This window comes from Hemicordylus capensis, chromosome 13, assembly GCF_027244095.1.
Source record: "Hemicordylus capensis ecotype Gifberg chromosome 13, rHemCap1.1.pri, whole genome shotgun sequence".
In the NCBI taxonomy this organism is placed as follows: Eukaryota; Metazoa; Chordata; class Lepidosauria; order Squamata; family Cordylidae; genus Hemicordylus; species Hemicordylus capensis.
In genome coordinates this window covers 7569965-7594543 of record NC_069669.1, presented here as the reverse complement: position 1 = coordinate 7594543, position 24579 = coordinate 7569965, and the positions used below count along the sequence as shown (strand labels likewise).

At 47.6% G+C, this 24579-nt stretch overlaps 2 protein-coding genes and 1 non-coding gene across 5 annotated transcripts; 1 reads left to right on the top strand and 2 right to left on the bottom strand.

Moving 5' to 3' along the window:
• Window positions 1–1546: 1546 nt before the first annotated feature.
• LOC128336552 (uncharacterized) lies at window positions 1547–10895 on the bottom strand. The gene is made up of 5 exons (XM_053276420.1): window positions 10138–10895; window positions 6131–7210; window positions 5294–5472; window positions 4738–4872; window positions 1547–3875 (listed from the first exon to the last, which is right to left on the bottom strand). Exons 2-5 carry the CDS (start codon window positions 6630–6632, stop codon window positions 3486–3488), a joined length of 1206 nt encoding a protein of 401 aa, XP_053132395.1. The 5' UTR covers window positions 6633–7210; window positions 10138–10895; the 3' UTR covers window positions 1547–3485.
• On the bottom strand, window positions 9145–9216 carry TRNAA-UGC (transfer RNA alanine (anticodon UGC)). The gene has a single exon. It is a non-coding gene; the product is annotated as a tRNA-Ala (tRNA).
• Window positions 10896–12533: 1638 nt separating the features above from the next.
• On the top strand, window positions 12534–23531 carry RNPS1 (RNA binding protein with serine rich domain 1). 3 transcript variants are annotated; one of them, XM_053276421.1, is made up of 8 exons: window positions 12535–12677; window positions 16715–16904; window positions 17188–17343; window positions 18266–18457; window positions 19769–19871; window positions 20734–20887; window positions 21100–21241; window positions 22553–23531. In XM_053276421.1, exons 2-8 carry the CDS (start codon window positions 16834–16836, stop codon window positions 22656–22658), a joined length of 924 nt encoding a protein of 307 aa, XP_053132396.1. In that variant the 5' UTR covers window positions 12535–12677; window positions 16715–16833; the 3' UTR covers window positions 22659–23531. The 3 variants fall into 3 exon arrangements, with proteins under 3 accessions (XP_053132398.1, XP_053132396.1, XP_053132397.1); XM_053276422.1 differs by having other exon boundaries at window positions 12676–12813; XM_053276423.1 differs by lacking the exon at window positions 16715–16904 and having other exon boundaries at window positions 12534–12677.
• Window positions 23532–24579: the final 1048 nt, after the last annotated feature.

Sequence of the window (24579 nt, the reverse complement as noted above, 5' to 3'; positions counted from 1 at the left end):
GCAGGTATACAAACTAGTTGGGGATGGGGCTGTAGCCCAGTGGCAGAATATCGGCGGAACGTTCCAGGTTCGAACCCAGACATCTTCAAGTTGGGCTGGGAAAGACCCCTACTTTAAATCTTGGAGAGCTGCTGCCGGTCTGTGCCGACAACCCTGAGCTAGACCGACCAAGGGTCTGACTCAGTAGATGGCAGCTCCCTGCGTTTACTTCTGCTAGAAGTGGATGTAAATGTACACATTCCATTGAGAGCAATTCAGTGGACATGGGATGCAAATCTTCTCCTAAGTATTTGAGGAGCTCCCCCCACTCATTTACCCTTTCCTAACCCCCTCCTCCTAAGCATTTGAGGAGTACCCTGCCTTTATCCCCCAGACCTAATAACCCATATCTCCCTGCAAAAAGGCTTTCCCACTCCCCAAATTAAGTGGGCAGTTGCTCCCAAGATTTCACTCTGTCTGCCCCCACCCCCGGACATGCATTCCAGACCACAGTAGTACAGTGAACAGATAATGTGTCCGATGAAGTTGAATTGGGTCCAAGTTCTGCTTACACTTTCCTGACATCTGTTTGTGCCTCCTCCCCGCCCCCTCCCCCCCCTCCCGAGCATGAGCATTAGTTGTCTCCCCTCCTGAAACAAAGTCTTGAATTCAAAGGTGGGAGGCAAGAATTGGAAAGCTGGAGATGAAGAAGGCAAGGATCAAACCTCCCCTTCCCCCTTAGATTCAAGACTAAAACTCAAGTGAAAATTCTCAAGTGTGTGTGTGGCAGGGGAAGTTTGTGCTTCACTGCCTCATTCCTTCCCATGCAAACCGAATTCAAATCCCCACTCAGCCATGAAACTCACTGGGTGACTCTGGGCCAGTCACTTAACTCTCAGCCTAACCTACTTCACAGGGTTGTTGTGAGGATAAAAATAACCATGTCCTGGGCTCCTTTAGAGAGAGAGTGGGATAGAAATGTAAAAATAAATAAATATTTGGACCATTGGGGTGAGTGGTGCATCCCTCCGCCATTCTCACTTTGAAAGAAGACCTTTTCTCTTTTCTTCCTTGCTGCTCTCTGCCTCTTTGGAGCGACTACTCCCAAGTTTGTAGCGAGAGATTTTTCAGTTCCACTTTAAAAAAATGTGTGTGGGGAGTAAGACTTGCAGTGATTTGACTTTCTGAAACTTTTTCAGGGTGTGGTCTCACCATACGGATAAAAGCCATAGACTGGTCCTGTAATGTTCTCCCCTGACCCCCATCCTTTTCTCTTGGGGAGAAAACTCTTGGAAAGTGGGGTTTGGAGAGACAAGCTAAGCATGTTGTAAATAAAGTGTGGACTTTATGGAGAGTTATTGACTTTGTTTCAAAGGATGTGGTGGGGGAGATGACTGGGAAATCTGGCTACTTGTAGAGTCTGGGATGTGTGGGGGGCTGTTTCCATGGCTAAGGAAGGGACCCTCTTTCGTGGATGCTGCCAATGACGCTACTGCTGGAACAGAACTGCAGAAAAATAGAAATGTCCTAGGCACAGACTTAAGAAGAAGAGTTGCAATGAGGGCTGGCTTTAATTTAATTCAGTTCAATTCTTTATTATAGTCATAGACCAGCAGAAGCTAGATTTTAAAAATGGGGTCTGTCCGTCCATTCATCCTTGGACTTAATCTGGGAGTGTGGGGTAGCCTGCTGGCATGGAGAAGTATATTTCAGCGGGGGTTCCCAGCCTTGGGAATGATGGACTACAACTACTGGAGAGGAGAGCTGGTCTTGTGGTAGCAAGCATGACTTGTTCCCCTAGCTAAGCAGGGTCCACCCTGGTTGCATTTGAATGGGAGACTAGAAGTGTGAGCACTGGAAGATATTCCCCTTTAGGGGATGGAGCCGCTCTGGGAAGAGCAGAAAGTTCCCAGTTCCCTCCCTAACAGCATCTCCAAGATAGGGCTGAGAGAGATTGCTGCCTGCAACCTTGGAGAAGCCGCTGCCAGTCAGTGTAGACAACACTGAGCTAGATGGACCAAGGGTCTGACTCAGTATACGGCAGCTTCCTGTGTTCCTAACTCCCATTATTGCTATGTCGTAGGTCAGTGGTAGCGCATCAGGGCTGTGGATGATGGCAGTAGTCGTCCAACAGCAGCTGGGGCCCTAAAGTTGGGAATCCCTGTATTATATAGCACGAGTTAAAGGGTACTGGAGGTTCTCTGCATTCATCCAGTGACCAACAGGTAAGCAGGGGCCAGTCCAACACAGACCAGACAGTTCCCAATTATCACCCATATGAGTGGGTAGGGGTTACGTCTCACCTCTTTCCCATCTGTGTTGCCTGTCTGGGAAGAGCTTGCTACTCATGTATTTGTGCTTTGGCAACGTACTGTATGCTTTGGTAGTTTGTTGGTTCAGTAAAAAAAAATCTTGTCCTATAAAAAATAATCTTTTCCTATCTTGGAGATGCAGGAGAGGGAACCTTCTTGCTCTTCCCAGGGCAGCCCCATCCCCTAAGGGGAATATCTTGCAACGCTCACATTTAGCCTTCCTTTCAAATGCAAGCCAGGGCAGACCTTTCTTAGCAAAGGGGGGCAATCATGCTTGCTACCACAAGACCAGCTCTCCTCTCCAGCCTTGGGCTTCGTTGGTGATCTTCACTATTTTGAAGTGGGGCCACTTTGGCAGAAACCCATCAGTGTGTGAGCCATTCCCCACTGTGTGGACCTCTGTACAGGGCTGCATTTCCCCCCATACTGGGAGTGCCCCGTGCTGGGTGGGCTCTGTTAAGAAAGAGCCCTCTCTTACGAACTCTAGGAGGCGAGCACTGGCAGGGGCTACACTTCCCCGCATTCTGTGCACGCCTTCCAAGATGGGGCAGGGACTCAGTTTCACCTGCCCCCCACCCCACTTCATAAAGTAAAAAGTAAAGTGTGCTGTCAAGTCGATGTCGACTCCTGGGGCCCACAGAGCCCTGTGGTTTTCTTTTGGTAGAATACAGGAGGGGTTGACCATTGCCTCCTCCCACGCAGTATGAGATGATGCCTTTCAGCATCTTCCTCGATCGCTGATGCCCGAGTACCAGCGGGGATTCGAACCGGCAACCTTCTGCTTGTTAGTCAAGCATTTCCCCACTGCACTGGCCCAATAAATAATTGGCTGAGGGGCTTTCCTGGGGGTTGATCAGGGCTGTCACATGAAGGACACTTTGCTAGTTGCAGACTATAATAATAATATTTGTCACTTATTATGCACCTCCACAATCTAGGCATGCTCCCAAACCTAGGACTGGAATCTCATTCCCCAACACCCTGATTTCGTTAACACGCCGTGAGTGGTGCCAGCAACAGCCTAGCCGTTCTAGCAAGCGAAGGGCATGAGAGGGCCCTGAAAGACACTTTGGCACAGGCCGCTGGCAACTAGGCTCCTCTTTTCTTCATCAGCTGCTGGCGACGGCACAGGCTGCCTAAGTCCCTAAGGACCAGCTCTGGACTGCCCAAACCAGATGCCTTCTCCATCTTTGGTCAGATGAGTTCCATCTTGAAGTGGCTGAAGTTTGGCAAAGAAGGCGAGGGGTCCGCCATGTTGCCGTAAGGAGCGCAGGGCTGGTTGCCGGGGGCCGCCCCGTGGCTAATGGTGGAGCTAAGCTGCTGCAGGGTCATGAGCACCTCCTGCTGGAAACGCTGTTGCTGCTCCTGCTGGCGTTCGAGCCGGCACTGGCGCTCCAGCACCATGTGCATCGCTTGCGCAAGTTTCTGGACCTCAGTGTGCACCGTATCCAGTTTTTCTACAAAGGAGTGGAGGCTGGTACTGGGGATCAAAGAGGCAGCTATCTGACCTCCCCATTCAGAGTTTTGATTGCTTGTCGAGTAGATGGGATTCAATGTGGACGTCTGAGTGCTGGCATCTTTTGTCTAGAAGAAACACAAGAAGGAAATTAGGAACATAGGTAGCTGCCTTCTACTGAGTCAGGCCATTGGTCCATCTGGCTCACTATTGTCTACACAGACTGGCAGTGGCTTCTTCAGGGTTACAGGCAGGAGTCTCTCTCTTGGAGATGCTGCCAGGGAGGGAACCCAGAACCTTCTGCTCTTCCCAGAGCGGCTCCATCCCCTAAGGCGAATCTCTTACAGTGCTCACATGTAGTCTCCCATTCAAACACAACCAGGGTGGACCCTGCTTAGCTAAGGGGACAAGTCATGCTTGCTACCCCCAAGACCAGCTCTCCTCTCTATCAATGGCTACTAGTCTGCGGTAGAGTTGCCATACCCCCCAGAATTCCAGGTTTCACCCAGATTTTAAGCATCTCACCCAAATTGCTTAGCCCACCCAGATTTGCCCGGATTTCAGCTTTCTTTTTCTGAAAAGCTAAGATCTAGGCCTTGTTGAAGCAGAGTTATAGAGCAAAACGTGCAGTCACTATTCTGCTCAAAACTTATTTTCAATTATTTTCAAGCCCATTGACATCATATGCACATTAGGCACATTTGCAAAGCCAGAATATGCCAGGCCTAGTCTGAGGGCTATAGGCCACCTCTAGCCTCAGAGGCACGATGCCTCTGAGTACCAGTTGCAGGGGAGTAACAGCAGGAGGGAGGGCAGGCCCTCCCCTCTTGCCTGTAGGCTTCCCAGAGGCATCTGGTGGGCCATTGTGGGAAACAGGACGCTGGACTAGATCCAGCACCAGGGCTGTTCTTCTGTTCTAGCAACGTCCCTTTCGCCAGGAAGCTTCCCGCCTCAAGCTGCCAATGCCGAAGCAGACCCCAAATTACTTACGTGAGTGCTGCAACCAAAGGATGCTGGCATGACGGAAGGGCCCCCGTTGGAAGGGTGACTGGTTGGCTGCACCCTCAGCATGAAGCCCGGGGCTGGCGAAGAAGCCGATGGATTCTGTGCATTCTGGACATTTGCCTAACGGAGAATGGAGGAGGATTCAGGGCACAAGGCTTCGGGGACACAACTTGGCGTGGATGCCCACAGGACCTTTTTGCCGGCAGGGGAGGGTCAAGCCCACAATCCAACAAAGCCCACCCCCTGCGAGTATGCCCCACTGAATTCAATGGGAACTGGCTTGAGCTGGGAGGGGCAGCTTGCTCCCTCTTGCCCCCCACCCCCACCCTCCCACCGGATGCCCATGTATGGCTGAAGGCCATTGTGGCCAGGGAAGATGGAAGTTGTAGTCCCACGCTAGCAGGAAAGCCCAGCTTGGAATATCCCAGTTCTACACTCTGCCTGATGCCCCCCAGAGATGGCTTCTGCACCCATTCCTCCTGCTCAAGATCTCGGCGATACGGAGACACGTCTCTGCGTTCCCTCTCCCGGCCTTTCCTACCTTTTTCTGGAGGTGGATGGCCCGGCCCACGATCTTCCTCTTCACAATTAAAGCAGGGTTCTTCGCAGGGGGCAGGAAGACCCTCCCCTTGCCATTCAGATTCTGCTGAGGAGGGGACAGGACGGCTGGAGCCGAGCAGCTGGCCAGCCCAGAGGCCTGCGGTGCTGAGCAAGCGTCACCTAGAAAAGCAACCAAGAAGGAAGTGGGGTTCACCTCCGCTCTGTCCCGATAGGAAAACGACTGCTTTTCTACAGCGACCAAAGCAGCCTACAAGTTCACACAAACAATAGCACTCAGACAAGGTGTGATGGGACGTATATATAGGAGTGGGTGAGTGAGTGTGTGGGGGTTACCCTAGCGATCAGGCAAAGAAGGTTCAGAGGGGGAGGCATGGGCAGACGAACGGATAGGCAAAGTAGGCACTTGCCTAGGGCGACAAAATTTGAGGGGTGGCCAATTTTGCCGCCCGTCTCTGGGGGTGGCTGCAGTTGTGGGGAGGGGCGAGGGGATGCATGCAGTGCGCATGCATTGCCTCCTTTGCTAAGCGTGGTTTGCATTTAGATGGGTGGCTATATGTGAGCGTTGTAAGATATTCCCCTTAGGCGATGGGGCTGTGGCTCCGTGGAGGAGTATCTGTTTGTGTACAGAAGGTCCCCAGGTACAATCCCTGGCAGCATCTCCAGGGAGGGCTGGGAAAGACTCGTGTCTGAAGCCATGGAGAGCCGCTGCCAGTCAGTGTCGGCAATCCTGAGCTAGATGGACTAAGGGTCTGACTCAGTAGACGGCAGCTTCCCATGTTCCAGGTGTACAATAACAAACGGCTGCAAAAAGCCTTACCAACACTTGGGCGCAGCTGTGATCCCATGGAGATGCCCCTAGGCACAGCATTCTGCCTCCCAAATTGCTCTCCATCCTTGCTCAGGGATGTTATACTGATGATCTTAATGCCTTCCTTCCCGTCCCAATCGCTGTTACAAGTCAGCGCCTCACCACTCACGCCGACCCCTCCAGCCAGGCCAGGCGGCTTGCTGCCAGCAAGCTCTTTTTGCTTGTTCGGCCCAGATTCGTTTTCCTGGAGCAAGTTCCAGAGTTGGTCGTCCTCCCAGCCAGCCGGGTCCATGCCGAGTTTCCTGCTTCCCTTCTCGAGAGCCGGTGGCAAGGGGCAGGCAGGCGGAGGCTGAGAGGGCTCCACGTTCTTGCGCTTGAGGAAGAGGTAGATGGCTTGCGGTGTGACCCGGATATTGTCCAGCTCCAAGACTTTTTTTATCTTGCGGAAGCTCAAGCCGGCTTTCCTCAGCTCCACAATCCGCTTCTTGGCGTGGTCGTCCAGGCGACCCATGATGGTCCTTGAGGGAGCCCAGGGTCTTGCCTACTTCTTTGGCATAGATGCTAGTAGCTAGATTCTAGACGAGCAGTTTGTCCGATACAACTAAGACAATGGTGCTGATGGGGATGTTCCTGAAGCCGCAAACAAGATGGCGGCAGGAGGCCAACCAACCTGGCTTCCAAAGAACTACAGCTCAAGAGCTGGCATAGTGTAGTGGCTAAGACTCCAGGCTACAAACCAGGACATAGATGGTTAAAATCTCGTTTCTGCCACAAAGCCATATATCTGGAATATAGGGAGAATGAATATAGGTTCTAGAAGTAATCGGAGTCTATCCTGTCTGAGAGGAACAGGATTCAAATCCAGAAAGATTTACTCTGATTCTCTGCAGTCGATTTATATCAAGGCAGTTTTCCATGAGTAGTTGGATGAACGCTTACAGCCACCACTTGGGAATCTTCAGTCCAAATCTTTGCCTTAAAGATTAAACAGAGTGGGCGTCTTGATAGGAAGGTATCCTGAAAATGCTAAGTTGCAGCACACGAATTTCACAATTCACAGGTCATTTCGGTAATTCCAAGATGTCCCACCTTTAAACAGAAAGAGTGTGAGAGTTTTACATACTTTTAAGAGTTAAAAATTGCTTCCAGATGCGGACCTCTCCTTTTTTCAACAAAAGTTCCCAGAGCAGTTTACATAGGTATAAATACACAAAATGGCTCCCTGTCCTCAAAGGGCTCACAATCTAAAAAGAAACAAGATAGACACCAGCAACAGCCACTGGAGGGATGCTGTGCTGGGGCTGGAGAGGGACAGTTGCTCTCCCCCTGCTCAATAAAGAGAATCCTTTTTGCTCAGTTAGCAGGGGACTTTGCAGGATAAGTAGATGACTTTTTTCCCCTTGAGAGATTTTTTTGCCATTAATTGGACTAGCAGTGTGAGTGCCAAAGGTGGCATTGTGTGTGCCATGTTTAGCAACTGTGGCACACACAAGTTTTAGCCACAGACTACCTGCTCCTGCTCTATATACAGTTCTTTGCTGAAACCTAATTTCACAATTAACACCAGTTGCTGCTATCTGAGGCCATGTGTCCTGAGTGACATTAAAGCAAGGAGTCCCACTTTATCTGTAGAAGGGTTAGGGTGCTGCTTCATTTCCACCGGCTTCCTTCCAACCTCAGATGTTCACCTACAAACCATGTAAACAGGATCCAAGGACAAAGCAAGTTAGTGTGATCTGATTTCAGTATAAGCAGTTGGGTAAACATGCCTGTCCCAGGAAACTACAGGCACTTATCGTGAGCATATCACCCGACTGTTAATTATTTACTGTAGTAGGGCCAAGTGGCTCAGACAAAAGACACATGGCGATCTCATACATGACACTCCACAAACAGAACAACAGCATGTGCCCTATTTCAGAGAGCTTACAAGACAGTGAGAGCCAATGTCCAATTCTGATAAATGTCAATCAATCAATCAAGCTTTACTACGGCCAGAGACCAGCATAAAATTACACATTAAATGAAGGTAATACTGGAGAAAAGTTACATGTTAATAGAGGTGACTGCAAATATGATAGCTATTGTAAAAAAAAGCTAACATTTAAAATAATTACAATTTAAAAAGAGACAAGCTACTAAAAGGAAACAAGCTGCTAAGAAACGAAAACTGCTAAACATACTTTTCCATAATAAAATGCACGGAAAAGATAGAAGGGGGAATTTAAATAGTGGCAGTAATATAGCTGAAAATGATTTCATATGTGGTAAAAAGCTAGAATTAAAATTAAGAATGGTTAAAACTATAATGGCTACCCTAAGTTGGACTTATTACTAAAAATGGTGAAGTTACACAGAATTATGCTAAATGGTAAAATACACTAAAATACGCTAAACGATGAAGTTACACTGCATTAATGTAATAAAATATTATGCATTGCCATGGCGCAATTAATATAATACGAAGAATATGGAGGCGAGTGTTCTCAGGACTCAGATTAGGGGAGCCCATCAGCTATCATCTTTCGCCGGATGCCAATCGCAGCCGCACAGAACTTGGTATCTGATAAATGTGAACCACAACCCCTCCCCCCCCCGGTCAGGGTGCTGAGTGATAGGGATGTACACAAACTGGTTTGTGCACTCCCAGGAGGCGGGCAGGGGGGGTCCTTTAAGGGGCAGGGAGGGTGCCTTTATTGGTCCTGCCGCTTTTCTGCTGCTGGCACTCTCCCCAAAACCGCTGGCGCAGGGCTGCAGAATCCTTCCCTGCAGCCCTGGTCAGTGCCATAACAGAAGTGTCAAACATGCGTGCACGCGCATGCGCATCAGCCGCTTCCGGTACGATGCTGCTCGGTGCTGCAAGGAGGGATGCAGCCCCGTGCCAGCGGTTTTGGGGAGAGCGCCAGTGGGTGAGGGAAGACGGACAGGTAAGGGCATCCTCCCTGTCCCTTCAAGGACCGCCCCCACCTCATCCGCCGGACTTCTGAACTGGTTTGGCGCTCCATAAAAAGAGCCCTACCTGGAGATGCTGCCAGGGATTGAACCTGGGACCTTCTGCATGCAAAGCAGACGCTCTCCCACTAAGCTACAGCCCCATCCCACAACAGCATCTTAGAAAGGTAGCCAGCATGGTGTAGTGATTAGAGTGTTGGGCTAGGACTGGGGAGACCCAGGTTCAAATCCCCACCCATCTATTAAGCTGAGTAGGTGACTCCGGGACAGTCATTTATCTCTCCGCCGAACCTACCTTACAGGGTGGTTGTGAGGATAAACATAACCATATGCAGTTCTCTGGGTTCCTTGGAGGAAGAGCGAGACATAAATGTAAAAATTAACAAACATATATGCAAGTGCTCTGCTAGTTCCTAGGTCTACTGTCACTGACTCACTTCTTTGTGCACTGGCTTTATTGCCTGGGAATAAATCATAAGCATTACAAGATCTGTTGCATTATTCACCTTGCCAGCCAAGAGAAAAAGTCTGTTAAAAACTGACCTTAGATAACTTTAGGAGGAACGGCATCATCTCCAGATCTTGTACATTCTATTTTTATCAACTGTGCAAATGTATTTATTAGGTCACAAAAAAGGTACAAGCTTTTAAGCTCGACAGAGTTCTTCTCCACAATGAATGTCCACCAGAAAGAGAGACGAGAGAAAAAGATCCTGGGGGATGTATTAAGGACTTAAGATGCTTATATTTATTTTATTTTATTTATTCAATTTCTGTTATCTTTGTTTCCTTTTATCTGCCAGTATTGGTGCTCCAGGCCATTCCGCAACATTCGTTCTGTGAGTATCATCCAGCCAGATAGAGAGCTCTGAAGAACTTGAAAGCCTGCTCGCCTCTTTAGGACTTTTTACCAGGTCTTATCCTGTTTTTGTTTTGGTCCCCCTCTCCAAAGACTAACACAGTTGCCTGCAAATTTGATGCAACGGTATGTGTTGCCATACTTGCTCGGTGTCCAGTTCAGTGCAATTAATCTTACCTGCTACAAACAATCTAGTGGAACTCACCTCTCGGTTCTCTGTGCTTGCCAGGCTGAACAGCCTCGAGCCCTCCTCTCTGGAGAAGGAGAAGAAATTGTTTTGCTACTTTACAAGGGACCAGCCGGAGATGCTTCCAGCCGGAGCAGCCCAACACTTCCTTCATTGCAGTCACTCCCTGGGTTACAAGCTGCCAGTTGCATCCCTGAGAACAGATCAGCAAGGTCTCCCTGTCTTCCTCGCAACTTTGCACAGCTCGGATGCTGCTGATGAGGCTTCAGCAGCTGTTCCGAAAGCTCCAGCCTTCTTTGTTGGATTGGGGGAAAGCCAAACTCTGCAAAGGCTGCTGGGAACAAGGTCTGTGGTGTGGACAAGGGGGAGGAGCCTTGGCTTAACCCCTTCCGGAAAGAGCAAAAGAGTCACTGCATGCTGATTGTGTGCCGGAGACCTGTCTTGAGACACACCCACAGAGGTAATGTTGGAGTCTGGACCTAAAGGCCTTTGGACACACACCCTCCCCCACTTTCCTGCAAATCAAGCATGCAGCTGCCAGTCTGTGTAGACAATACTGAGCTAGATGGAGCGATGGTCTGACTCGGTATATAGCAGCTTCCTATGTTCCTATCATCATGCCACACCATCCGGGACAGAGTAAAGAGGATTTGGGGGGCCCGAAGTCCAGGGGTAAGAGCACGTCTGCGTGCGCACATACACATGCACGTACGCATGCGCATGCACACACACACACACTCCACTCCTGATTGAGAAGGGAGAAAGACAGAGAAGAACCTGGCAATTAAGGAGTGCTGAAAGGGAAAGGAAACTGAAAGGAAATGTCAATCGCCCCAGAAAGCTTAATGGAACTTATTTAAAACCACAATAATAGAAGTTCAGTTGGAATGTACACCAAGAAGGAAGAAAGGTACCACCAAGTTCAGGAGGACGCCAGCGTGGCTAACAAGCAGAGTCAGGGAAGCTATAAAAGGGAAGAAGACATCCTTCAGAAAATGGAAGTCCTACCCAAATGAAGAGAACAGGAAGGAACATATACTCCGGCAAAAGAAATGAAAGGAGACAATGAGGCCATTCACACAATTAAAAAACTGTGTTCTACCTGGGTTTGGGAGCTGTGTGTGCTCCCGATTTTTGGTTGGGTTGAAGCAAAGTAAGAAAAAAACCTGGGTAGAACTGATTGTGTGGAGGCAATGTAGGAGGAAAAGCTACTCTGGTTTTCCTCCTACCTTGCTTACATCCAATCAGAAATTGGGAGCACACACAACTCCTGAGCACACAAGAATGTAAGAATATAAAATGGGTATATTTATGCAAATATGCATTAGCAGAAACATTTCCTGGTGCAGCACAGGCCCGCAAAACAGCATGACCACACCACACGGGACAGACAAAAGATTATTTGGGGGGCCCCAGGGGGTATGGTGGCCCTCATAGTTATATATCACTTTTCAACATTCTCAAAAAGTTATCAAAGCAGCTTACATAGCAAAATGCACGAAAAAATAGTCCCCTTTCCCAAAAGGGCTCACAGTCTAAAAAGAAACATTAAAAAGACACCAACAACATCCACTGAGAGGCACACTATGCTGAGCTGAAAAGGGAAACTTGCTTCCCCCTGCTAAACAAATAATATGGAAGTCACCGCTTTGAAAGGTGCCCCGCTTTGCCCGTGAGCAGGGATGCAAAATTCTGCAGAATCGAATAGATCTAAAGGGTTTCGGTTTTGTGGAATGCATATTCCTGCTAACTGGGCCATCAAGCACCTTTTACAGTGGTGATCCTAGAGGAGAAGCGGTTGCACTATTCAGCCAAGCACAGGATCTCTCCAGTGGCTGTTGCTGGTGTTTCCTTGTGTTTCATTTTTATTGTCAGCTCCTTGGGGACAGGAAACCACCTTTAGGCCTGCTTGTTGCACACAGTTTGGAAATCACCCTTGTTAACTGTGCAAAGAGGAATCTTTTAAATGGTGTCTCTCATATTTAGCAGCTGGTCTTGTGGTAACAAGCATGTGTTGTCTCCTTAGCTCAGCGGGGTCCACCCTGGTTTGCATTTGAATGGGAGGCTACATGTGAGCACTGTCAGATAGTCCCTCTAGGGATGGAGCTGCTTTGGAAAGAGCAGCTGCCTGCTTAAATGCAGAAGGTTCCAAGTTCCCTCCCTGGCAGCATCTCCAAGTTAGGGCTGAGAGAGAAGCAACCTTGGAGAAGCTGCTGCCAGTCTGTGTAAACACTACTGAGCTAGATGGACCAAGGGTCTGACTCGGTTGGGCAACTTCCTCCTATAGTCCTAACTGCCAGTGAAAAGCTTGCTTATGTCTACAGTTTTCAAAGCAAAAAAAATAGTGCCGCTCTAGCCTCTTAAATAGCACCGTCCGTGCCCGCAGGGACGGAGAACTCTATGATCGAAACACTGAGCCCCTCCCTTTCCCTACACTGGGCAACGTCATCGGCGCGCGCCAGGTAGCGGCTTTTTGCCGCGCGCGCTCTCTCTGTGGAAGGCGGCCGCGTCGCGTCACAGCGAGCGCGTCGAGGGAGCGACGGTCGGGTTCCGAGGATGTAAGTAGCGAGAGAGGCGGCAATCGGTCTCCATCCGGTCCCGGTTGGGTGGCGGGGAGCGGTGAGGCCCATTGAGGGTGTCGGGTGGAGGCTCATGGAGCTGCAGAGCGCCTTATGAAGAGGGTCGGCTTCGCGGGTGAGCCCGGGCTGGTTGTGGGAACGGCCTTGACCGGGGCGGGAGACTTGGCGGGTTCTGAGGGGGAGCCTGTGTGTGCTGCTGACGCCATAGCCAGTTTGCTCCGCCCCTTTCGAATGGCTTGGAGCTGTGTTGGTGGGCGAAGGCTTAAATCCAACCGGGCCCAAGAAAAAGGGCGGCAGCTTCTTCTCCCCCCTTGTATTTTTCTCTAGTTTCCTGGCTGGTATCTCCCTTGGAGGTCTCTCTTTTGCTTGTAACGGGGGATCCTAAGATGTTGTGGACTACAACCCCCCTAATCCCCAGGTGCAATGACCAGAGGGTTTGTGGGAGTTGTAGTCCACAACGTCTGGGATTCCCTGTTAAAGGGAACACTGCTCTTAAGCCTCTTCCTTTCCCCACACAGTATTTTGGTTGCTTATTGAGGCTGCTTATTTCTCCACTGTCTCAGTAATGCTTGGCCTGGGTCTGTCCATAGGCTTGCTAGATCTGACTGAAACAGTTAAGAGCATAAGAACAACCCTGCTGGATCAGGCCCAATGAAGCCCATCTGGTTCAGCATCCTGTGTCACACAGTGGCCCACCAGATGCCGCTGGAAGCCTACAGGCAGGAGTTGAGTTCCTGAAGATTATTATTTTTTCAATTCACCCTTGTATTTATCAGTCTCAAGCCCAGTTCTCCAACTGAGCAAAGAGGTGCCTTTCAGAGCACTGGTTCTCATATAGCAGGGAGAGCAACTTCTCTATCCAACCCCAGCACTGCATTCTTCCAGTGGCTGTTGTTGGTGTCTTATACCTTGACTGTCTTGTTTAGATTGTGAGCCCTTTTGGGGACAGGGAGCCATCTTGATTATTTTCTGTGTAGACCGCTTTGAGAAATTCTTCTGAAAAGTGGTATATAAATATTTGTAGAAACAACAAAAAATCACAAAATTTCCAGGATTGCTTTCAATAATCAATTGGAAATTGATGCCGACCTGTCCTGGTATGAAAGCAAGTCCTTATTCCAAATAGTGCTTCCAGCTCTGAAGCGATTCACAGGGCTACAACCTAGTTATTTTGACTACCCATTTCTTCACATTTTCCAGTGCTATGATCACCCTTTCTGATAAGGGCAAGCATTGCTGTACACATGTGGCTGCACTATAAATTTATAGAAGGCATTACAGTACTGGCACTCTTATTTTCAATTCCCTTCTTAATAACCCCTAGCGTGAAAATTTCTTTTTTCACAACTGCACCCTGTTTTCATTGAGCCTAACCACCCTGACATTACACACCCATCACTGCTTGTTCAAAACCCATGTAGACACAAAATTCAGATTTATTTATTTTTTGCCCCAGTGTGCATTACTGTATGCTTGCTTGCATTGAGACACATTTGCCGTTTCTTACTCACTCACCCAGTTTGGAGGGATCCTTTTGGAACTCTTCACTCTGAATATTAAAGAGCTAGTATGGTGTTTGGGGGCTTGGTTGTGGGAAGCCTGGGGTCATCTCCCCAGTTTCTCGGTGGCTAAGGCTCACCAATAGACTAACCACCAGATCCTCTGCTTGTTTACTCAGAAGCAAGTGCCATGTTCTTCAGGCGGGTTTACTTCCCACATAAGTTAACCCTTGCTAACTTGGCAAAGAGGCACCTTTTAATGTGGTGATTCTTTTTATTGAGCAGGAGGAGAGTAACTGGCCCTATCCACCCCCAGCACAGTACCTCTAGTGACTGTTGCTGGTGTCTGTGTTATGTTTCTTTTTAGATTGTGAGCCCTTTGGGGACAGGGATCCATCTTATTTATTTATTATCTCTCTGTGTAAACCGCCCTGAGCCATTTTTGGAAGGGCGGTATAGAAATGGAATAAATTATAATAATAAGCATTCTAAATTTTTATGGTTTTTGCAAGTTAAGTTACAGTTATCTGAAGAAGGATGGACCGGGTATCTATTTGGCAAGACTAGTACTCAGATTTGAAGCTTGGTTTATTAAGAGCCCTGTCCAGATTTGGAGAGAGAAATGCACTCTCCTTTGCACCTGTATTTGGTATATTCTGTTCCACTTGAGAGAGAAGGCTTGAGTGCTTGAACATGCATGGGGAGGAGAGTTGGTCTTGCGGTAGCCAGCATGAATTGTCCCCTTCGCTAAGCAGGGTCTACCCTGGTTTGCATTTAGAAAGGTGATATTGTGAGCACTGTCTGTTTTCCTTAAGGGATGGGGCCGTAGCTCAGTGGAAGAGGGTCTGCTCTGCATACAGAAAGCCCCAGTTTTAATCCCTGGAAGCATCTCCAGGCAGCTGGAAGTGACTCCTGCTTGAAGCCCTGAAGAGCTGCTGCCAGTCAGTGTAGACCAGGGCTGCACAACTTTGGCCCTCCTGCAGATGTTGGACTATAATTCCCATCATCGCCTGACTATTGGCCGCTGTGGCTAGGGATGATGGCAGCCCTGGAATAGGCAGTACTGAGCTAGATGAATCAGTGGTGGTCTGACTTGGTATAAGGCCACTTCCCAGCTTCCTCTTGGAATAAATCCAAATAAAGGGGCTGTAGAATGATGATATTTATTATTTACATTTTATATCCCGCTCTTCCTCCAAGGAGACCAGAGCGGTGTACTACATACTTAAGCTTCTCCTCACAACAACCCTGTGAAGTAGGTTAGGCTGAGAGAGAAGTGACTGGCCCAGAGTCACCCAGCAGGTAATTACATGCAAGCAGCTCTCTAAATAGGTTCATGTACATTTCTAAGAGGAAGAACCTGTCTTTGAACCTGTGTGCCATTCTTTTGGATTAAGCTAAAAGTCATAGCTACTGTTCAAACTGTACAGAAACTTTTGAGCCCTCGTTGGTTGTGGCTCATGATGACTTAACTGTGGCTTGTATGTCGTGACCAGCTCAGTGCTATCAATGGAGATTCATCTGAGCTTTAAGAACAGGGTTTTGAGCACTAGTTGTACTGCATTCCTCTGTTATAAAATGGAATTATTCTCCAAGTGAGTGAATCTGGAATTGCTATAACTGGAATTATTGTTATTAATATGTATACGCTGGTTTTCAACAAAAGTCCTCAAAGCAGTTTATATAGCAAAAGGAGTGAGGAAATTGTTCCCTGCCCTACAGGGCTCACAATCTTCAAACAAAATCCTGAAGTGTGAAGGAAATATCAGCAAAAGCCACTAGAGAGATGCTGTGCTGGGCTGAATAGAGACAGTTGTTCGTTTTCTGCTAAATATAAAAACCATCAGTTGAAAGGGAGGTTCTTTGCCCGGTTAATTGATTGATTAGATTTATATACCGCCTGACTCAAAAGGTTCTCGGCAACCGCCTAGGGATTCACTGAATGGCTGTGTACCACAGCGACTGCAGAACTCTGCAGCAGGTTTTAAGGTGACACTTCCTGCTTGCCAAACACACGATGGGAGTTTGGAAATGTGATGTCCCACTTGCTGTTGGGGATGCTGAGTGTCTTCCTGGCAGGAAACTAAAATCCTGAAAATACTAAAAATTTCTGTGTGCTTCACTACTCTGGTTAATAATCTGTTCCTCTGCTTTTAAAGTGGTTTAGAAGGAAACCTCAAATGTTCCGTATTAGCAGACACTCTGCAAGTTGTTCAGCAGATACTGGCTTTGTTTGAATCTAGGTTTAATGTGGGTTAGCAACACTGAAGTTATTGTGTGAATGCATCCCAAGGTGGGTTATGACCTGAGATTCTCACCTTGGCACCTAGATTCAAACCATCGTCTGAACAAGGCCCTCGTCTGTTTCTCTAGTGGGTTATAACAGCCACTCAACAACGTGGCAATGATGCTTTGCATGCACAATGTTTCCATGGCTCATGCATTTTCTTCTGAAGCAGGTTTCTTTCTTCTGCCTATATATTAATTGTTTCTCACCCCTTTTTATCTCGTCATTAGGCTGCTCTTTGGAGTGTATTGCGCTCGCTTAGGGATCGTTTCTCAGAATCAAGGAGTTAGAAGTAAGCTTTCAGATAAGTGAGGCCCCCGCAGTGTCGCTTTTGGACTCAGAAGGGGAAATGGAGCTTTCAGGAATGAAAAAGAAGAGTTTGCTAGGCATCAAAGAAAATAATAAAAAGTCCAGCACTAGGTAATCATTGTCTGATTTTTCAAGGCCTAACCCCTCTTGGGGCGCTGTGCAGCCTACTAGGACTTTCCCAGTGAGCATGAGGAATTAGCAATGCATCTCTCCCCCTTTTTGTAACTTGCATATAATCCACACATTTGGCTTTATTTGGGGAAGCTGCTCCATAGAGCTTCTCCATGCTGGGAATCTCTGTGTTTAGCATTCTGACCCTAGAGCAGTGGTTGTTTCTTGCTTTTGTGAACAATCAAAGTTGGGAAATAAGATGCCGAACCTCTGTTCGTTAAAGGGCTCCCTCGCCTACCAAGCGCAAGGACCGGACTGAAGAAAAATCCAAGGATCGGTCCAAGGACAAGCCAGCCACAAAAGAATCGAGTGAAAAGGATCGGGGTCGTGACAAAACACGCAAAAGGCGCAGTGCCTCAAGTGGTAGCAGCAGCACCAGGTGAGCTGACTGGCTTTGGGGAATTCTGAGACTTACTGAGGATGTATCAAGGGAGTTCCAGATGCTGAAGACAAGTAGGATAGGGTGGGATAGCAATCTCCACTGTGTCCTGCTTATGAACTTCCCAGCAGTAATGGCCGCTACAGACTGAGTGCTGGAAGAGAGAGACCTTAGTCTGATACAGCGTTAGTTCTTTCCTGATGGGGGAAAACATAAGGATACATCATTTGGTTTTAGTCCCTCTTTGGGGAGTGAATGAGGGATTGAGAGTTTGCTTTGGACTGCTCATTTGATCCACTTTGCACTTATGAAGAGCATTCCCTCTGAGCTTGGGGAGGAGAGCTGGGCTTGCGGTAGCAAGCGTGAATATTTGTATTTGCAAAGCAGGGTCTGACTTGGTTTCAGTGTTTCCTCTGACAGGGATTCCGAGATGTTGTTGACTACAACTCCCAGAATCCCCAACTGCAGTGGCTTTTGCTTGGAGATTATGGGAGTTGTAGTCAACAATATCTGGGAATCCCTGTCAGAGGGAACACTGCTTGGCTTGCATTTTGATGGGTGGCTACATGTGGGCACTGTAAGATCTTCCCCTTGGGGGCTGGGGACGTAATTCAGTGGTAGGGCATCTGCTTTGCATGCAGAAGGTCCCAGGTTCACTCCCTGGCAGCATCTCCAGGCAGAGCTGGGAGAGACTCCTAGCTGAAACCTTGGAGAGCCATTGCCGGTCAGTGTAGCCAATACTGAGCTAGGTGGACCAAGGGTCTGACTCAGTAGGCCGCAGCTTCCTCAGCTCCTATGGATGGGCTGGAATGGCACAAAGTTGGGTGTACATGCTTCCACCCCTTTTACAAGTTCTCTAGGTTATCGTGGGGGAGCTTTGTTCCTCTCGCCCTTATGATCTGTCCTGTCATTTCTTTGCCAGGTCCCGGTCTAGTTCCACCTCAAGTTCAGGGTCCAGCTCCAGCACTGGCTCCAGCAGCGGCTCCAGCTCCTCCTCCGCCTCAAGCCGTTCCGGGAGCTCCAGCACTTCTCGCAGCTCCAGCTCCAGCAGCTCCTCTGGCTCTCCGAGCCCGTCTCGGCGCAGGCATGACAACAGAAGGCGTTCCCGTTCCAAGTGAGTGTGGATTACCTGTGCTGCCACCCTCCGCCCCCAAGTGTTATACATTACATGGCAAATATTTCTGACTTGCGATCTGAGCAGTTGTCTCTTTCCAGCACCACTCTGAAGCTCTGTGTGTGTGTGTGTGTCCATCTATCCATCCTTATGCTACATGACATTCTGATAATGATGGTGGTCCTCGGTTGTTTCTGGTTGGTCCTTGAAAGCTTTTCCCTGCCATATGCCTGGGTGTCTGTACCTCCTTTTGGCCTTGATTAGCACTTCCTGTGAGAGTTACTGAAGCAAACCGTTGGGCCTTTTCTTCAGGTCCTCTGTGTCTTTTGATGAGTAGTATACATGTGTATTTATAGTAGTATACATGGTTAGGTTTATCCCCGCAAACAACCTTTTGAGATGGGTGATTATCCCAGCGCGTTTCATGGCTGAATGGGGACTTGAACTTGGGCCTCCCCTGTCGTAGACCAACACTCTTCACCACCACACCCCTCTGGCTCTCAATAGGCATAAGACGTTTAAGGTCACTGTAACTTGCCCTAAACATTGACCTGAAATAAGTGTGTGTGGGATATTGCTCTATGGAGGGCAATACTGGATCTTCCCAGTTGTAAGTTGTATTCCCTCTAACAGGGGTTCCCAGATGTTGTTGACTGCAACTCCAAGCATCCCCAGCCTTTGCTTGGCGATTGTGGGAGTTGTAGTCAACAGCATTTGGGAATCCCTGTTAGGAGGAACACTGTATCCCAGTATTCCTGTTATTTCAGCAAAGACTCTTCCATTGTTGTTATCTTTGAAAGCTGCAGTGTGTGAGCAGGATGCTTCTGAACTAGGTTATCTTCTTGGGCAGTATCTAGCAAAAGTACGCCAGACACTAAAATTAAAATGGATGCAGTTAATCCTCAACCATCAGTTTCGTCTTGAGTAGTAAAAAAATTTGAAACGAAATTTTCTTGCAGTCTCTACATGCCAGGTAACAGTAAAGCCACATTTTTGTGTTTTCTGTTTTCAACAAATTCACCAAGCGATGCAAAATGTTCAAGTTTGTTCTCTTTTGTGGCATTGGACCTTCTCTAAAAACCATGTTTTCATCAGTGTGCTGCTCTTACTTGTGGTCTCCCATCCAAGGGGCTGACTACCTGGCTACCTAGTCACCTTCACCAGAAATCTGCTCCTAGCCAACTTCACCAGTGCTGCTGCCTCAGTTCACTCAGTGGTCCCTGCCTTGGAAGGTGTTAGGTGTTAGCAGTTAGCTCCTGTTGCAGATTAGTTTGTTAGGAAAATGTGATGGATATTGAATATTTCCACTAGGTCTAAACCACCCAAGAGAGATGAAAAGGAACGAAAGAGGAGGAGTCCATCACCCAAACCTACCAAAGTGCATGTTGGGAGACTCACGAGAAATGTTACCAAGGTAACGTCCTGGAACTTTCTGCTTCTTTTAATGCAAGCAAGACTTTGAGGTTACAGATGCTGAAGCTCATATTAAATGAGGAGCAACTTCTTGTTCTTACTCTTTGCATACCACTTTCGAACAAAAACATCTCAGAGCAATTTACTTAGCAAAAAGAAGAGGGTTCCCTGTCCCAAAGGGGCTCCTAATCTAAAAATAGATAGAAGGAAGACACTAACGGCAGCCACTAGAGAAATGCTGTGCTAGGCTGAATAGGGATAGTTGCTCCTCTCCCTGCTAAATGCATGAGAGCCACCACTTTTAAAAGTGGTCTCTTTGCCCAGTTTGCAGGGCTCAGTTTAACGGTCGCATTGATTGAAAAAGAAAAATTTATTATAATTTATGCCTGCATAGTATATTGATGTAGTTCAGTAAAGTGTGGAAGTTAAACTGAATCTGAAGCCTTTTAATAAGGATTTGGCTAGTGGAAGAGAGAAACACAGGTCACTGCCTTCTCCTGGGTCAGACCTTGCTCAGCACTATCTACCCTGACTGCCAATGGCTCTCCAGGGTTTCAGGCAAGAGTCTTTCCCAGCCTACTTAGTGATGCCAAGGATTGAACTTGGGAAGCTCAACCACTGAGCTATGGTTCCATCCTCTAAGGGGAAGATCTTACAGCAGACAATGCTCCCATGTGGTCACCCATCCAAATGCAAACCAGAGTAGGCCCTGCTTTGCAAAGGGGACCATTCATGCTTGCTGCCATAAGACTAGTTCTCCTCCCTTGCTCCAAATCTAGCTGCAGAGGTGCATGTTGTGTTGATGCCCCCATGCCATCATGGAGAAGACCCCAGTCACTAAGGAGAATTCTTTTTCTCAACAGGATCACATCATGGAAATTTTTTCCACTTACGGGAAGATAAAAATGATTGACATGCCAGTCGACAGGCTCAACCCGCACCTCTCCAAGGGTTATGCGTATGTAGAATTTGAGAATCCAGATGATGCAGAGAAGGCACTGAAGCACATGGATGGAGGTAGGTGTCGGGAACTGGAGTGAGACTAGAGCCGTGCAAACCACTGAACTGTGGGATCTGAGCAAGAAATTGGCACTGAGGCTTGTGTGTCGGTTTGAAAATCAGGCTTGTAGCCACCTTCCCAGTGCTGAGGTGAGAAAGTGCTCTGTCCAGAGAGATGTTGGATGTTGTAACCCATTTAGTCAAACTTCTGCTTTTGTGATCTTTAACAGGACAGATTGATGGTCAGGAGATCACTGCCACCGCTGTCCTGGCTCCGCGGCCTAGGCCAGCTCCCAGGCGTTTCTCTCCTCCGAGGAGAATGTTGCCACCTCCACCCATGTGGCGTCGTTCACCGCCTCGCATGAGGAGAAGGTGGGTTGTTTTGATGGGACTGTATAAGCAGAGTAGGGGTGCCATTGTTGATTAGAACATGCAAAGAGCCCTGCTGGATCAGGCCCAAGGCCTCTCTAGTCCAGCACCGTTTCCCACAGTGACCCACCCACAGATGCCTCTGGACTCCCCAGAGGTAAGTAAAGGCATGCCCTCTCTCCTGGTGTTGCTCCCCTACAACTGAAATATTTTGGCTGTGTCCATAGATTTCATTGGAAGTAATCGGTCACTTCCAAAAATCAGAATTCTGTTGGCTGTAACCTTGAAATCAAAGGCCTTAATAATGTCTTCCGTAGTGGGAACCAGTCTATACGGTGTTTTCAAATGTTGCTCCGTCCCTCGAAGCTGTTGATTGAGTAAACTCACAGTGGCAAAAAGGGGACACCTCCCCCCCCCGTACTTCGCTAGGAGGGCATCTTCTTTCCATACTTCCATCATTACAGGCTCTAAACTTGTGACCGTAGGTCACTTGGCAAGCTAAAAAGAAATGTGAGTGGGTTAATATGAGGTACACCGAGGATGGGCAGTTTGAGTGAGTTTGTTGCTGTGTTGGAGGAGAAGAGCTGGTCTTGTGACCGTGAGCATGATTTGTCCCCTTTGCTAAGCAACGTTTGCCTTGGTTTGCATTTAGATGGGTTGTTAAATGGATACATGAGCACTGTCTGCTATAATGTAATCCCCTTAGGCATGGGGCTGTAGCTTGGTTGTAGAGCAGCTGCCTGCTTGCAGAATGTCTGAGGTTCACTCCCTGGCAGCATCTCGAGGTAGGGCTGGGATACTCTCCTGCTTGAAGCCTTGGAGAGCCACTACCAGTCAATGTAGACAGTACTGAGCTAGATGGACCTAGGGTCTGACTCGGTATGAAGAAGCTTCCTATATTTCAGCTGGTGGTGAACCAAACATATGCCTGCAAAGGGATTTGAGGACTGGAAGCATAGTTGGCCTTAAATTCTGCCTCTTGGCATTATTATGCACACGCAGATTATATTCCAACCAAGTGCTGGCGGAGTGGAGGAGCTATGAGAGTCCTGTTTCAATTCCTTCCCAAGTGCACAGTCCATCTATAGGTCAGAGCAGCACAATGTTTGCCCTCCAGCTCTTTATGGACTACAGCTCCCATCAGCCACAGTGGCCAATAGTCGGGGATTATGGGAGTTGTAATCCAGCATCTGCAGGAGGGTTGTGCAGCCCTCCTGTAGGTCATGGAAACTACTTTGGACTAAATGGGTGTCAAATAATCTTCCTTCTCCTAATGAAGCTCTGTCCTTCCTCCCCACCCACCATTCCTTGCAGGTCTAGGTCTCCCCGGCGCAGATCTCCAGTTCGCAGGCGGTCCAGATCCAGATCTCCAGGCCGAAGGCGTCACCGCAGTCGCTCCAGTTCTAACTCTTCCCGATAAAACACAAAACCTGGCTGTTTTTTCTTTTAACTTAAATCCCCTTCAGCTTACATTTTTACCTTTTTAAATAAAGGAATGGGAACAGAGCAAATGGAACGCTGAGAAACTGGTAACGAAGGGTTGGACAGCTTAGCCCTTACGGGGGTTTAAACTTCCTTGCATTGAACTAATGTGCTTGTAAAACATGGCTTTGGTTCCAGGTTCTCAACAAGATATTTTGTGTCTTAGATGCCAAATCTGTCCTCTTTGAGTCCAGAGAGTTGTTGCTCCAGATTTACCAAAATGCTTAGGAAACACCAAAAACTAAAGTTGAAATTGTTGCAAGTAAGATACCATTTTGGAATGTCAGAATGTTCCTCCTGGCTGCCCCAGTATAAATGCAAATTATTCTCTTTCCCCAAATTAGCTCCTGCCTATGAGAATATTAGGGATTGGGAATCTTCTGACACAGCCCATGTAAAGTTCTTGCACAGGAACACAAACGCTTCTGGTCATCTCATATGGCCTGTTGTGTGCTTCAAACCAACCCGAGAATATGAAAATCTAGTTTTTTTCTAAGGCTCCTCTTCCTTTTGACAAATGTTTTTGGTGCATATTTCACACACCCACTCCTTCCAGGACCGATGGAAATCCTTTTGCTTTCAAAAAATGATAAAACCCCCGAGATCTCTCCCCAAAGAGATGGTGGTTTGAGACAGACCAATTGGGGCAACTTGGGCTCTGTTCGCAAAAAGGCGAGCGATTTACAGCCTACTGTACAGTCATTACTATAAAGTTTGATTTTTGTACAACTTTGTAGCATCTTGTAGTCACGTTTTGTTTGTACTTGTGTAGAATGACAAGACTGAATAAACCAATAAGGTTGAGAGCAAATGTGTGCTGATTTTTTTCCTTTGTGAACAAATTGTTCTTCTGTCTTTTGTGAACAAATTTTAGGGTTTTCTGTTTTTGTTGTAGTGTTATGAATATTTATATACTGTTTTGCAACCAAAAAAAAGTTCACAAAATGGCTTATATAGACTAAGAAACAAGATAATTTTTAATCATCAGTTAACACTGCTGTGATTTGCAATTACAAATGAGGATCAACTGGCTGCTGAAGAGGAAGAAGGAAAAGGGAGCCACAACATTTCACTGCCCAGATAATTAAAAGTAAATTGCAAATTTGTAAATTGTGACTATTCATGTGTGGGTCACCACTTAGGCCTGGTCTAAACAGCACCAACATAAGATGGTAGAATGACTGCTGCTTCAGGCTGCAGGTAGAGGGTGCCAGTTTTGGGAGTTAGTCCAACAACATCCAGGAAGCCCTGTTGTCGGCAGCTGAGGTCTTTTCCCCTTTTTGCCTTCACAACAACCTTGCTAGGGAGGTTAGGCTGTGTGGCCTGCCCAAGGTTCTAGCGCTTAGATTGGGGCTGCCCAGCTTCAGCCTGTCTGTGGACGTTGGACTACAATGTCATCCCTGACTTGGTCACTGTGGCTGGGGATGATGGGAGTTGTAATCCAATGAGCTGGCAGGCCACAGTTGTGAAGCCCTAGCTTAGACCCGATACTGGAACAAGATTCCAGAGCAGAAATTCCATTGCAAAAATTATTAGATTTTTATACCACCTCACTCAGATGGCTCATGAATATATACATACAAATAACTCATGAACACAAAATTAAAACCAATTTCAAATCATTTCAGTAATCACTAAAAGCTAGGCTAAAAATATGTTTTTAGGGCTCTTAAAGGCTGCTGAAGCTCTTACGCCTCTAATATCCTGCAAGATAGAAATGTTACCATCAAAGGTTTTGTGGGATAATCCTGGGACTAGTAACAAAACAAACCTTTTTCAATTAAAATGAACACAGGAGGTTGTGGGATCTTTTGCGACTGTCCCTTTAAGATAAGCGCGTCCGACGCATCACCAGACGT